At 44.3% G+C, this 13,730-nt stretch overlaps 2 protein-coding genes across 6 annotated transcripts in view; one reads left to right on the top strand and one right to left on the bottom strand.

The window, feature by feature from the left end:
• Positions 1–28: 28 nt before the first annotated feature.
• On the bottom strand, positions 29–12,865 carry SPTY2D1OS (SPTY2D1 opposite strand). 2 transcript variants are annotated; one of them, XR_004621330.1, is made up of 5 exons: positions 12,588–12,865; positions 3,812–4,029; positions 3,318–3,422; positions 1,574–1,611; positions 29–140 (listed from the first exon to the last, which is right to left on the bottom strand). XR_004621330.1 is itself a non-coding variant. In XM_034645499.1 (5 exons), exons 2-3 carry the CDS (start codon positions 3,878–3,880, stop codon positions 3,330–3,332), a joined length of 162 nt encoding a protein of 53 aa, XP_034501390.1. In that variant the 5' UTR covers positions 3,881–4,029; positions 12,588–12,865; the 3' UTR covers positions 29–140; positions 1,574–1,611. The 2 variants fall into 2 exon arrangements, 1 of the variants encoding a protein (XP_034501390.1); XM_034645499.1 differs by having other exon boundaries at positions 3,330–3,422.
• UEVLD (UEV and lactate/malate dehyrogenase domains) overlaps positions 12,851–13,730 on the top strand; it is a 44,694-nt gene continuing 43,814 nt past the window's right edge. For 3 of the 4 annotated variants that reach the window (XR_004621327.1, XM_002926157.4, XM_034645496.1), the window contains exon 1: positions 12,851–12,955. Coding sequence is in view for 2 of the 4 variants with exons in the window: in XM_002926157.4 (XP_002926203.2) it covers positions 12,908–12,955 (48 nt within the window). In the remaining 2 variants the exon portion in view is untranslated. Of the gene's footprint in view, positions 12,956–13,336; positions 13,410–13,730 lie in introns of all 4 variants that reach the window. The other variant, XM_019806828.2, reaches the window with a different exon arrangement.

The raw sequence follows: 13,730 nt of genomic DNA, 5'->3' as shown, positions 1-13,730 counted from the left end.
GTAACTTTGTACATAAAATGTGACAAAATAATGTGCAATTACTTTATGCGAAACCAACAACAGGAGCTGTACAGCTGGCCAGGTGAGCTTCAGAGCTGCATTACTTCACCAGGATCATCTTTGCTCACTTCCACCGGGGTCTGGGGGGAGAAAAGTATGTCAGGTGGGCCTTACCTCGTGTTTGCTAGAGTGTGGGGATAAGGCACTGACCTCCTCGCTGAGGACAGGCAGAAGTAGTTTTGTCCAATTCTGTCTCTTAATGCCTCTGATTCCAGTTGCCAGAAGGGCGTAGTAGCCATGTGGGAGGTGACAAGAGGCCAAAAAAGGACAAACATCCAAGGTCTAACAGGAAGAGAGATCTCTAGCTCCAGAACCACTTTATCGACCACCGTTTGCTCGAGGAGGAAGACTTAGGTGTGAGCTGATTTAAGAACTGGTACTGAAGCCTAAGCACACAAAAGGGCCCCCTGAGCACAAGATGGGGTCACCCGTGTCAGACAGCTCTGCCTCTGGGCCTGAGACATCTTTACCTCTACACCTCCAGGTTCTTTGTTTTTTTTTGTTTTTTTTTTTTTGACAAAAGTTACATTTAATTTACAATGTAATAAAGGTTACAGGTAAAAAGCTACACATAAAGCGTGAAAAGGCCTATTACACAAATGTACAAATCTCTGTACAAAGCTCATATCACTGTTCGCTACCTTCGTGTCCTGTGTTTGTTAGCTGGGCCCAGTCCTGGAGCTCCGGGTTATGAGAGCTCGCAGTAAAGGAGGGGAGAGCCTCTGAACCAACATTTAAAAATGTCCTCTTAAAGACATCAGTTACTTGCAAAGTAAAATCTTTTCCTTTGTAATTGGAATTGCTACTCTATCTGGTCATATCCTTAAAAAATTGCCTTCACAACACACTTGAAAAGGAAAGCCAGGCTTTCCAGAGTACTGGAATCAAATGAGAAACTTCGGCAAGTGGAGTACTCAGGTGTGACAAGAGAAACAGGTAAAGTTCCAACAATACTGTAAGTTTCCAACTACCCATCCGTGTCTATGGCACTGGTCACAGATGAAGGAAAATCAAAACGCTCTCATTCCAACAGAAAGGACAAAAGAGAAAAAAGCCTAACTACTGGACCTCAAAACCAGTGACCTAGGCAAACATTTCTGAGTTGAAACCTTAGCTTAACTGAAGAATTCTAAACCTTCTTCTGATCGACCTGGGAAACATGGCAACCCCTCTGCTATCTGGGACTTGCAGGGACAGTCAACAGAAACAGGCTGCTGGACCCACAGGCCGGTAAGGCTGCTGCCACCGCCATGGCTCTAGAGCCCACCTGAGGGCCTCCTCCAGGTTCTTTGAAACTGAAGAATGTAAGACTAAAGGCTCTTAGGAAAATATGTATAAAAGAAAGACATGAAAGACAGAGGGAACGCTCAGTGAATGATAACAGAAGTACCTAAGCCGCAACCACTATTGTTGTTTTTAAAGTTACTAGAGCTGGATTTTGATGCTCAGCTCATTGATTTGGGGGAATACATTTCAAAGTAGGAATAGAGAACAAAGTTGAAAGCACACTTACCCCTCCTGGGGGATACTTATATCCCTTCCACATGGTTCCTGCAATGAGAAGCAACCATAAGACAACAATCATCGTGGGGCTTCTTGCTCAGCTGGTGGTGTGTGCTGGGGAAAATGGGTGGTTCTGAAAGGTGTGGTGTTCTATTCCCCGAGTCCTGGGAACTGGGCTGTCTTTATTCAAGGCCAGATGGTGAATTGCCCAGCATGATAGCTCCTGGCTGGAGAGCTTTGTGGTCTAGCCTGAACGGCAATACCTCACCATGGACATTTTGGGGGGCAGAGCTCAGACACCAATTGTGACATCAGCTCCTGTGACCTTGGGGGGACCAGTTAAGAGTGAGTAGCTATGGGACAGTTGGCCAGGATGCCTGGTGTTTAGGGGCCAAAGAACCCTTACTAGAAGGGCCCTGCTCGCTAGGTTAGGATATAGCTGGCCTCACATCTTTATTAACTCATCACCTGTCCAAATATTAACGATTGGTTTCATGCAATCAGATGCAAAAAGCATTGCCATGCAGAAAAAACAAAACAAAAACTACCCTGGATTAATTGGGAGGATTAGCTAGGCATGCTGTGAGCAATTACTTTATATACTATTGCTGGGCTATGTGAAAAAGAAAAATCTGGCATTTTGTGAAACACCACAGTTAAACCCCCATTATGCAGGGGGTGCCTCCTGGAAAGGGAAGAGAAAGAATGGGCTGTTAGGCTCATCTTACAGCTGGAGAACCTGAGGCATAGAAGAGTTTCAGCGGTCTGGTCGGGATCGGGTGGCTCAGCTAAGCAAGTCCCCGGTGCCTGCATCCGCATCCCCACCCCCACAAAGGTCTGAGTTGGGTCAATACTCACACTGACATTCTGAGGCAGGTGGAGGAAAAAAAAAAAAAAAGAACCCTCATTGTCCTGCTCTTAGTATCCCTGGGGTTGGGACTTGATGCTTCCCAGAAAACCTGCTCCTGTAATCGGATTATTACAAAGACTTTAAGTTTCTTTAACAGTGGGAACATCTTTGAAAAAACAGGTCTGAATGAAAGGGAGTGGGATGTGAGAACCCCAGGAGATGCCTGCTAAAAGGATACTGTATTCCTGTTTCCTAGAGGCAGGTTGGTCCGGTGGAATGAGTGCAAGAGGCTATTAAGTCCAGAGACCTATGCCCGCAGTTGGTCTGTATGGCCTCGGGTAAACCGTTGAAGTGGCTGTCACCGGTAAATCTTTGTTGAACGGCTCATTATTTTGCTTAGTTGTTAAGTTAGCATTTAGTAAATGCTTTGCATCAAACGCTTGCCATGAATTCCAAAATGCAATCCTCACAAAAATAGTGAGATACTGAGCTATCTCCACTGGGCAGATGAAGAAAGTGAAGTTTAGAGAGGCTCAATTTTCCCAAGGTCACACAGCTAGTGAGGGGCAAAGTTAGGGTTTAAACTCATTCACGGTAACTCCAGTCTTGGGAGCTGCCAAAGGGGGGCACTGAAAATACTCATGCAACTTCTTGTAGTTTGTGAGAAAAGAAGTTAATAGACAGAAACAGTCTTTGAAAAGAATCCCTAGGAGATGCGCTTAACCAATCTTGGAACCTTGGCCTGCTGCCCAAAGCAGGGCTTGCCAGTCTTCTTTCCCCACAGCATACCTCAAACCACTTCCCCTTTGACAGCGGATTGTTTCCCGGGGGAAAATAAACTTTCCACTGAGATTTCAGGGTGTCGCCACATTCGCTGGAAAGAGAGGAGTTGAGTCCAGCAGACCTGACCACTCACTCAGAGCTGCGGGTCTTCATCCACAGTCCGGGTCCTCAGTCGTGTCTTGTTCTCCTGAACAGGCCACTTTTCTTTCCACTTCAGGGTTGGAGGCTGAGTCAGAAAGAAATTTAAAGGCAGAAGTGGTTCTACTTGTTGGCCTGGTAGGTAACTGCCTCAGTGTGACTGCCAATGCCCACATTCCCTCCCCCACCTGCGACCACTCATCTACTTGGCCTGAACCCCCGTCTCCAGCAGATCCCTTATAAATTCCATAATGCCTTGAGATAAGTGATATTATGTACCCAAGGGGCAGGTGGAACGTAAAGATATCCCAAGGGGATGAGAAGTAGCCTGAGAAACTAACTTTGTTCCCATTGCATCTTGACCTCTAATTAGTGGTGAGACCTCAACTATACTTCCCGTTCGGTCAGAAATCCCAGCTGGGACGGGGAGTCAGGACTGACTACTGCCAGGGAGTCACAGGCAGGGTCATTACTTACCGTGAACTCCGGAAACGTGCCCAAGTAACATGCAAGTCCAACAAAAAGCATCCAGCCAAGCACGATCATGGTAACAAGTAAAACAATGTCAAAGATACAATTGCACAGTGAAGACTATTCACCAAGATCTTGGCAAAGGAGTGTGCTCATGAAACCCTCAGTTGGTAGAGGTCTTGCATGTCAATTCCAGTCCTTGGCTCCAAAGGATCCTCAATGCCCTAGTGGAGAAGTTGGAAGTCTAGTACGGCATTGTGACATCATTGGTCACGTGGCCCAGATCACAACATACCAGAGACTGCCCCCAGACCAGTAGCTGAGCAGCAAACTAAGTTTTTTGTATGTACTCTCTCATAGCAACAATATGAAGTAGGTACTCTTGTCAAGGAGATAACCGAAGCATAGGGAGCCTAAGTGACTTGCACTGGGTCACACAGCTGATGCTCCAGATCAGGGCCAAGATTCAGGGCCCAGCTACCCGTTAGGAAGCTGGGCTCCTTGGACAATAGACAGGGATCAGGAAGGGTGTGTTCCTAGCTCTACAACAGCTGTGAATGGGATAAAGTGAATTCCAGAAGTGAGACACCTCTTATTTCTGTCCCTGCGATTCCCTCATCATCTCAAGGGCTCTGTCACCACCATTTTATACCATTCTTCACTATCTTTGGTCAGTAACTCTCTGCTGGTTCTCCTCTCTTGGCCTTCAAGAAGCCACAAGGAAGCCCTTTCTTCACAGAAACCTCCAACTGATGCTGCGGCTCCCTTCCTAACCTGTTTCTTAATTTCCTTTTATGACCGAACTTCTTAAACAAGTGGTCCACACTCAAAGCCTTTCTTCCCAATCTCTACCTTTCTTCCATATATCACATTCTGACTTCTGGCCCCCACGCCACTACTTAGATGCTCTCAGAGGTTACCAAAGATCTCCTTTTTGTCAAGTCTAATGACCTCATCCTCATCCCTCTGACCTCCCTGTATTGTCACAATGGACGCTTCTCTCCACCAGAATTCTTTCTACAGACACGTCCCTATGTGTTATTTTGATATCCCCTTTATTTTCATGACTTTTTTAATGATGAAAATAACAGATGCCCATGGTAAAACATATAAGAAAAATTAAACACTCTCCCCTTTTTCCCCTCAATTCCCATCCCTATGATGTACCCAAGCCTGGTGTGTACCCTTCTGCCAAAGAATCCTCCATGAGCTTGTGAACATCAATACACATACAGAGGGATAGAAAGGATTTCTTTTCAGTGTTACCTTATTAAAGGTGATCATACTACCTACGCTACTTACACACCTTGCTTTTCTCCTGTTAACAACAATACATTATGGACATCCTCCTGGGTCAATGGATAAAAAAAATCTAAACACATTCTTTTTTTTTTAAATAATTAGCTTTATTGAGGTATAAATCACATATGATAAAATTCACTCCTTTTTAGTGTACAGTTGATGAGTTTTGAAAAATGTGTCAATCTCGTAACTACCACCACAATCAGGAGAGAAAAAATTTCGATCATCTCAAAAAGTTCTCTGTGCCCCTTTGCAATAAGTCTCCTCCCTTGAACTCCTTGTGCCTTGAAACCATTTATCTGCTTTTGCATTTTCCAGAACTTCAAATAAAGAGTTATAGGCTGAAGAAGCTTCTTTCACTTAACATAATGCTTTTAAGAGTCCCCCACGTTGTACAGTAGTTTGTCTTGTTTTATTGAATGAACATATGGTCCACTGCGTGAATATCGCAGTTTATCAGTTCACCTGTTAAAGAACATTTGGGTTGTTTCCAGTTTTGGTTATGATAAGTGGAGTTTGGATTATCATAAATTTTTGGGTACAGTTTTTTGTGTGAACCTAAGTTTTAGTTTCTCTAGGGTAAATCCCAGCAGGGGTATTTGAATCATATGGTAAGTGCTGGTTAAAAAAACCTTTATCACTAGTTCTCGGCATGTTTCTTCTCTTTCGAGTTCAATGAGCTTCTTCAAACTGTGGGTTTATGGTTTTCATCAAATTGGGAAAATATTTGGCTAATATTTCTTCAAATATATTTTCTGCCTCCCTGTCCTCCTCTGTGACCTCCGTTACGTGTGAGACCAGTAACCAGTGTGAACATGTCCCACAGCCTGCTGGTGGCTTTGCTCATTTTTGAGTCTTTGTCTCTCTCTGTGTTTCCATTGCATTCTTTTTCAAGTTCACTCATCTTTCCCATATAATGTCTAATCTTCTGTGAATCCCATACAGTGTATTTTTCATTTGATGTTGTATTTTTCATCTCTTCAAGCTCAATTTGTCTTTTAAAAAATTATTTCATTTTTTTCCATCATGTTCTTGTGTCCCTTTGCATCCTTGAGCATTTTTGTAAGATTGATAAAAAACATCTGTCATTTCTGGAGTTGTTTCGATGGTTGATTTTTCTTTTTGCTATGGGTGATATTTTCCTACTTCTTTGAAAGCCTGGTAACTTTTGGTCGGATGTTTCACATGGTGAATTCTACAAGGCTGTCTGCTGGACTTGGTTATATTCCTTTCAGTAATGTGGATTTTCTTCCAGGGTGTCTGGGATCAGTCTGATTCTTCCAAGGCTTGTTTTAAGATCTGTTAAGGTGGGCCAAGAGCAGCTTTTACTCTGAGGATAATTATCCCTATTATGGAGCTATGACCCTTCTCATGCCCACTGGGCACTCTCTCTGATGCCTATTGTGTTCAGTCTTCCAAATCTGTGGAATTTCCCCCAACTCTTAGCCCTTTTCCCAAGAAGCGTTTGGCCTGCTGTTTGTAGGTGGTTCTTATCCCGGCCTCATGGAGTTTTCATATGCACAGACAAACTGAGCCAAAGACTCACAAGGACCCCTACGGAGATCTCCAGGGCGCTCTCTGTGGGACCTTCTTTTCCAGGACCCCATCCTGCAAATTCCTGGCACTCTGGCCTCCTTTGTACTCTGCTAGCTTTCTTTACAACTCAGCAAGACTAATCTTGGTTAGGGTAGCCCCATTGTGCTGCAGTCTGAAAACCTCTTCCAGGCAGTAGGCTGGGGCAATTGTAAGGCTCATCTCCTTTATTTCCTGTCTCTCAAAGTTCGTAGGCTTGTGCTGCTTCTTGTGCAAGATCTGACAACAATTATTTCATATATTTTGCACCATTTTCTATTTGTTTATGGAGAGAAGGCAACTCCTGTAGCAGTTGATCCTTCCTAGGCAGAAGCAGGAATCTAACTTATATTTTTTAATTTCTGCATAATAGTCCACATTTATTTCCTCTTTCTCCTAACGATGAATAGATCAGTCAAGAGATGGAAACCACACAGTGATTTCAACAGAGAAAGTTTAATAAAGAGAATTATTAACTAGGAACAAGAGATTAACTAAGGAAAAGGTAGAAAGCTCTACCTATACAGAAATAGCATAGGGAGCAGCGACCACCCCTAAGGCTGAGGCAAAGCACCCAAGGGAGAAACAAACTTGTAAGACTCCCTCCCCTCCAGAGCTGAGATCCAAAACTTGTTGAAGAACAAGGCCATCACCGACTGGAAGGTAGAGAAATCTAATCAGTTGCAGGCCAGACCTGACAATTAGAGAATCACTAGATGCTGGTGAAATTTGCCAGGAAGTCTCCAGAGGGGTTCTGGGAGGTTTACTGATCCTTGCTGAGAATCTGCCAGCAGATTATACCAGGAAGCTACCCCGTGGGGTGCTGGTGCTAGAACTCAAGGCAAACTGTTCAGTGGCAGGGACGCCATTGAAACTCAATGGAGAACAGTCCCTGAGAGGCCACTGAAACTCAACGGGGGTGAGCACCACCAGATAGCCCCCACATGCCACTGGCAGCCACACAGCAGAACACGGAGAACAAAGGCACACTGGAACCAGGAAGAGAAGTTTCTTCCTCCTACAGTAGCTCCCCAAGGCCTCTATTGATAAAACTTAACATCATGCCCACTAGCGAGGAAAAAGGGTTTACAAGGTCCAGGTCTATTACAGCAGAGCGATCAGTGAATGGTGGATTTGAAGCTAAAGGACAATGACTTCATAAATGGCATGATGTGCATTTAGGTCTCCTCCCATTTTTTTTACCACCATAAACAATGCTGTGATTGTTAAGATTTCTTGGACAATTTCTACGGAGTATCGCCAGGATTTTACTTGTTAACCAGGAAAGCCACAAGATGACAAAAAGGGTATGCCAGTTCAGATAGAGCATGAAAATGGAGAGGCTATATAAAACCCTTCCAAAAAAGGATACTGGTATAAGAAAAGAAAGATTATAATTTCATTTCATAAGGACAAAGGATGTCCTTCAAAAGACAAAGGATGTCTGTGGCAGGAGCGCCTGAGATGCAGCACAGGCAGTCAGTCAACAAACAACATAGGCTCCATATATCTAAGTAAAGTATACTGGTTTTTGATGTGCCCATTTTTAAAATTTTCATGAGGTCTAATTTACTTATTTTTTTTCTTTTGTTGCCTATGCCTTGGTATCATATCCACTGCCAAGTCCAATGTCATGAACTTTTTTCCTATGTTTTCTTCTAAAAGTTGTATTGTTTTAGGTCTTACATTTAGGTCTTTGATCCATTTTGAGTTACTTTTTGTATATGGTGTTAGATAAGAGTCCAATTTATTCTTGCGTATGGATATCCGGTTTTCCCAGAACCATTTATTGTAAAGACTGGCCTTTCCCCCATTGAATGGGCTTGGCAGTCTTGTCAAAAATCATTTGACCATGTATGCAAGTATTTATTTCTGGGCTATCTATTCTATTCCATTGGTGAGGTACTTAGAGATGTCAAAATCAGAGAGACAGAAAACAGAATGGTGAGTTGCCAGGGGCTGGGGAAAGGGAAGAGTAGGAAGATATTATTTAATAGATAAAAAGTTTCAATTTTAGAAGATGAAAAGCATTACGGAGATGGGTGGTAGGGACGACTGGGCAACACTTTGAATGTATTTAATACCAGTGAACTGTATACTTAAAAATGGTTATGATGGTAAATTGTACGTTAGGTGTGTTTCACCACAATAAAAAAAATGGGGGAAAGAGAAGTAAATGATAAGGATACATGTGTCTGATATTTGGAATACCAGGGTTTCATCCCTGAACAATATGTCTGATAGGACCAGGAATTATGAAAGCAAAGAGTGTAAACAGAGATCAAAAGCAGAGCACCAAGAAAAAAATTCTTATTTTAAACAAGCCATTCTTGTGACTTTTTTCAAGCTGCAAACAAAGATGCGGAATATACACCTTTCCCATTTCTTACTTTGGGGATCTTTTTTTTTTCTTTTAATATAATTAACATCTTTGTACCTGTGTCTTGGGCACTTTTATTTCAGTAAGACAAATTTCCAAAAGTAGGGTTATAGAGTCAAAGGTATGTCCGATTACTTTGCCCAAAGGTTAGCAGATTATGCTCGCACTGACTACAGTTGAGTTTCTTAAACGAGGGTGCGAGGATGGGCTTCAGTGGAATCCCTGAACATTCCTGAAATTGGACACAAAATGGACTGCGTATGTTGGCATGTACATTCTTCTGGAACAGGTCTGTATCTTCCAACGGATTTTTTTTAAAGTCTGAAACTCTAATAAGGCTGAGCACTAGTACACTAGATCACTTTCTCCCTATGGCTTTGGTCACCCCACACCATTCATTCAGCAAACTTACTGAATACGTGAAGAATGAAGACATGCATAAATTCAAGCATGCTAGGTACTGGGAATACAGAGTTAAATGAGATTTGACAGCTATCTGTCAGGACCTTATGGTCTTTGGGGACAGAAAGAGGGGAAGAGATGGAAGTAGTTCAGTATAATAAAATATCCCAGGCAGGACATTAAGGCACGAAGCACGGAAGACACTATGTGCTTGGGGAAAAGCGAATGTTTCAGCCTGGTTAGGTCACAGGATGTAATAGTGCCAATTTCCGGATGTGCAGGCGGGGGTGGAGGTCATACCAAAGTCAGCCAGTGTTTGTACTACACAATCTTCCTCCCATGACTAAGTACCAATAGGCACAGAATTCCAGCTTCCTGGAGATTATTAATCACAAAATTTCATCACAACTTCGCACACAGGGAAGCAGCAAAATGCACAGATAAGGAACATGGTCTCTGACACCACCTTCTGCAATAATTTAACCTTTCTGAGTCTTGGTTTCCCTATCTGTAAAATGGAGCCAATTATACCATATATCCTCTACTTTAAGGTGCATACTTTTTCACATTTTAGCTCTTTTCGAATAGATGTGTTAAAATTGGCATTTATATTTAATTTTGTAACCTTTTCTCTCCCACAACTTTGTCAATCATACATCTCTTACTCAACAGGATCTCAGAAACAAGGAAAGAGGTAATACAACCCTAAACCTCAGTTTCCTCACCAGTAGGATTGAGGTAATTCTATCTAGGTCATAGGGTTCTGAGAAGATTAACTATGATAAAGCACATAAAACTCTTAGCAATGTACCTTCCACACAGGAAGTGATGGCTATACACACACATGCAGAGGCATAAAGTGTTCCCAGTGCTTACAAGTCATTCATAGTGACTAAACCAGAAGAGATTGAACTGTTTGGATGGAAGGTGTCTTTCATAAATGGTTCTTTCATCAAAGACTGAAGAACTTTGCTCAGGCCTCATTTCTAACATGGTATCTTTTCCTTGATTACTGGATTTCTGACAGGGTGTGTTAGACCTTAGAGGCCCTGGAAGTCCCACTGTTTCCTAGGTTTTTTTTACATCTGCCCGAGGTGCTCTTAGAGACCTCTTATCTTTCCATCTTCTCCCCTCCTACCTTCTCTCCTGGCTTCCTCTCTTGCCCCACCTACAGTCTCTTCACAAGGCAGTAGTCAGATCTATTCTTCTAAGACTCATCACATCACTTCTCCGTTAAAAACCCTCCAGTGGCTTCCTCTTTCTCTCAGAGTAAGAGTCTAAGGGGGAAAAAAAGCAGCCCCCAAAATCTGGGAACTGGTCTGACCCAGACAGTAAGGTCTCTGTGTTGTTAGAAGTTGACCCAGCACTCAAGGCTATGCTATGTTATTCTCCCGTTGGATAAAACAATCTCACAGAACACAAACATCAGACAGGGTCATTCAGACCATGATAAAATGAGACCAAATAAGTCCACTTCATAATTTTGTCTAAGCAGAGACAAACCAAGGTCGCTGCACAGCCCATGAAATACCAAACAGCCTCTTCTTTCTGCTTAGTATGAGTGACTGCTGCTTCTTTACCAATTACTGCTTTATCCTTGCTTCAGTTTGCCCATTGTATAGATATTTATTGAGATATCCAATCACGGAACTGTCTCTGCTTTCTGATAGCACCCAATCCAAAGTGAAGATTCACTTCATTAAATCCTCCCCCAAGTCACCCAAAGCCCCAATCCTATAGGAGGTCTTTCTCACACTCCCATACTGAGCAGTCCCAATAGTTCTCCACAGTACCTGCTCCCTCACTGCAAAGAGTAATCAAGCCAAGTTGTTTAAGTGCGGGTGTGTTCTTGATGCTCTTCTGGCTGGAGGTCACTGACAAGCCAGAGTCACAAATGTCTAAAAGAGGCCCGCAGTGATTCCCAGACTTCAACATGCATTAGAATCACCAGTTTCGTCAAAAATGATCCCTTGAACCACCCCTCCCCCAGAGTTTCTAATTCTGTAAGTCTGAAGTTGGGGTCTTCGAATCTGTATTTCTCATAAGTTCCAGGTGATGCTGAGGCTGCGAGTCTGGGGGCCACACTGGACGAATCATTGCCCTAAACTATCCGTGGCTTCCCTTTTATTTCTCTGACTTAGCCTACTTCTGTTTCCTCACCTCTTACTTATTCTACTCCAGCCACACTGGCTGTCTTGTTGTTCTGAGCTCACACTGTCTTAGGACTTTGCTTTGAATGCCCTCTAATATAGAACACTTACTCTCTCACCTCTCAAGGAGACCTACCTTGATCTCCTTACCCTGCCTTTTAAAAATTTATGCCCTACAACACTTAATTACCTTTCAGCATATGATCTAATTTACTTATTTATTATATGTATTGTTTTGCTCTCCTGCTAATAAAAGAATGACCGCCTTAGGACAACCGATATTTTTGTCTATTTTGTTCGCTGCTGTATCCTCAGACCTGGAAAAAGATCCAGCAAATAGTCAACACTCAACAAAAGTTTGTTGAATGAATACTCTTTCCAGCCTTTATTTTCTTTGCCTAATTGAGTCACAGCATTCCTGCCTCTGGCTCTCCCTGTAAATACAATCACCATCCTTGCTTACCGAACCTCCTGACAGTTAAAATATCCATCTTCTGCAACTTTGTAAGCCCAGGGGCTCAAATCAGGGATAAAGCAGGTAGTAAGTAAATCGCAAGTCAAGGAGACCAGACAAAGCCAGCAAATTGCCTCTCTTCGTCTTCTCTATATGGATGACTTGAGCCACCAATCTTCCTCCTATCTTGTTCCCGAACTCTTTTTCTGACCTAGCTTTTTCTCTCTCTGCCACCAACAGTTATGGCGCCCCTTCTTAAAAAAAAAAAAAAAAAAAAAAAAAAAAAAAAGCAACCCCTCCCCGCATGCTGCACCCACCCTCACAATCTCCCAGTTTTTCGACAATGCTCCTCCTGACTCCATTTTCCCTTCCTAGCTCCCTGAAATTTTGCTTTTAAAGTTACGTTACCTCTTCCTTCCTAAATCTAACTATAATTTTTGGTCCTGATCTTTCTCGATACTCTGCTGAATTTAACACACCCTTCTAGAAACTCTCTTCCAAAACAGCGCGAGTTGATTCTACCTCCTTTACTGCTTCTCCTCGGGTCCTTCCTATTCCTCTCCTTACAGATGTCCCCAAGTTTCCTTCCAGCAAGCCGGGTCGTGGCCCCGGGGCGCTAACGCCTTTCCCACCGCGCTCAGGGTCCACGCTGGGGCACTGGTCCGACTCCCGGGCGGAGCGGCCACGGAGCCTGGGCGTTGGACGCTGGCGGACTTTCGAGCCTGGGAAGGGGCGTGGCGTTGGACCGCTGGGGAGGCTTGGACCTCGGCGGCCTCCGTCCAGGGGCGGCCACGGAAGGAGGTCCCCGGGCTGGAGCCGCAGAACCTGGCTCCGGGACGTGGATGGAGATGGAGTTCGACTGCGAGGGTCTCAGACGGCTACTGCGCAAGGTGCAGGCAGCCCGCCGGGCCGGGTCTGGGGCTCCGGGGTGTCGGGGTCGGGCTGCCTCGTCGAGGCGTTTCCCCGCCTCGTCCCGGGGTTTGGAGCGGAGGCGGGCTAGCCTGAAGCCGGCTGCGGGGAGTGGCTCCCGGGAGGCTGCGGGTCTCTCCCTCCCGAGCCTTCAGTCCCCGGGCGGGGGCTGTAGCTCCGCCCACGACTCCGAGGCCCGCGGCCTCAGCCGGGAGGGAGACTTTCTCACGCCACCAGCGTCTCTGGTTCTCAGACAGCTCCCCCGCACTCGCCAGTCCCTTTAACCACGCCTTTCTCTCTGCCGAAATGGCCTGCCCCTTTTTTCTTGACTTGCGATCTCTTGTTTCTGAGACTCAACTCAGATGTCACTCCCTGCAAGACGGAATCACGCCCTTCGCTGCTTGCTTTCAGAAGTCTGGATTATCACATTGTGGAGTAATTATTTATTTACAATTATTTATTTACTCACTCGGTGTGCTCTGACCGCAGAGACGGTGCCCTTCCCTAGCCCTGTGCCTGACCACAGCGGGGGTGCTAAATAACTGTGCAGTGAATGAAAGACCTGAGTAGATATAGGAATGAAAACAGGGCTTGAAGATCCTGGAGGAGATCCTCTTAATGTTTGAAAGGTGGAGCCCGAGGACTGACCCAGAACTCTAACCTATATTTCTGGGGCATGACTAGCACCAGTTTCCAGGTTAGTCCAGGCTCTTGGTCCAGGCTCTGATTTCCCATAAGTGTATAAGGCAACCCCCG

The sequence above is a fragment of the Ailuropoda melanoleuca genome, chromosome 16 (assembly GCF_002007445.2).
Source record: "Ailuropoda melanoleuca isolate Jingjing chromosome 16, ASM200744v2, whole genome shotgun sequence".
Classification (NCBI taxonomy): domain Eukaryota; kingdom Metazoa; phylum Chordata; class Mammalia; order Carnivora; family Ursidae; genus Ailuropoda; species Ailuropoda melanoleuca.
This window is presented reverse-complemented; position numbering and strand designations above follow the sequence as displayed.

Coding starts and splice junctions, on each gene's coding strand:
- SPTY2D1OS (XM_034645499.1), bottom strand. CDS start 3,880: ATGATCGTGCTTGGCTGGATGCTTTTTGTTGGACTTGCATGTTACTTG. Junction 3,423..3,811: donor GCACGTTTCCGGAGTTCACG/GTAAGTAATGAC, acceptor TTTCTGACTCAG/CCTCCAACCCTGAAGTGGAA.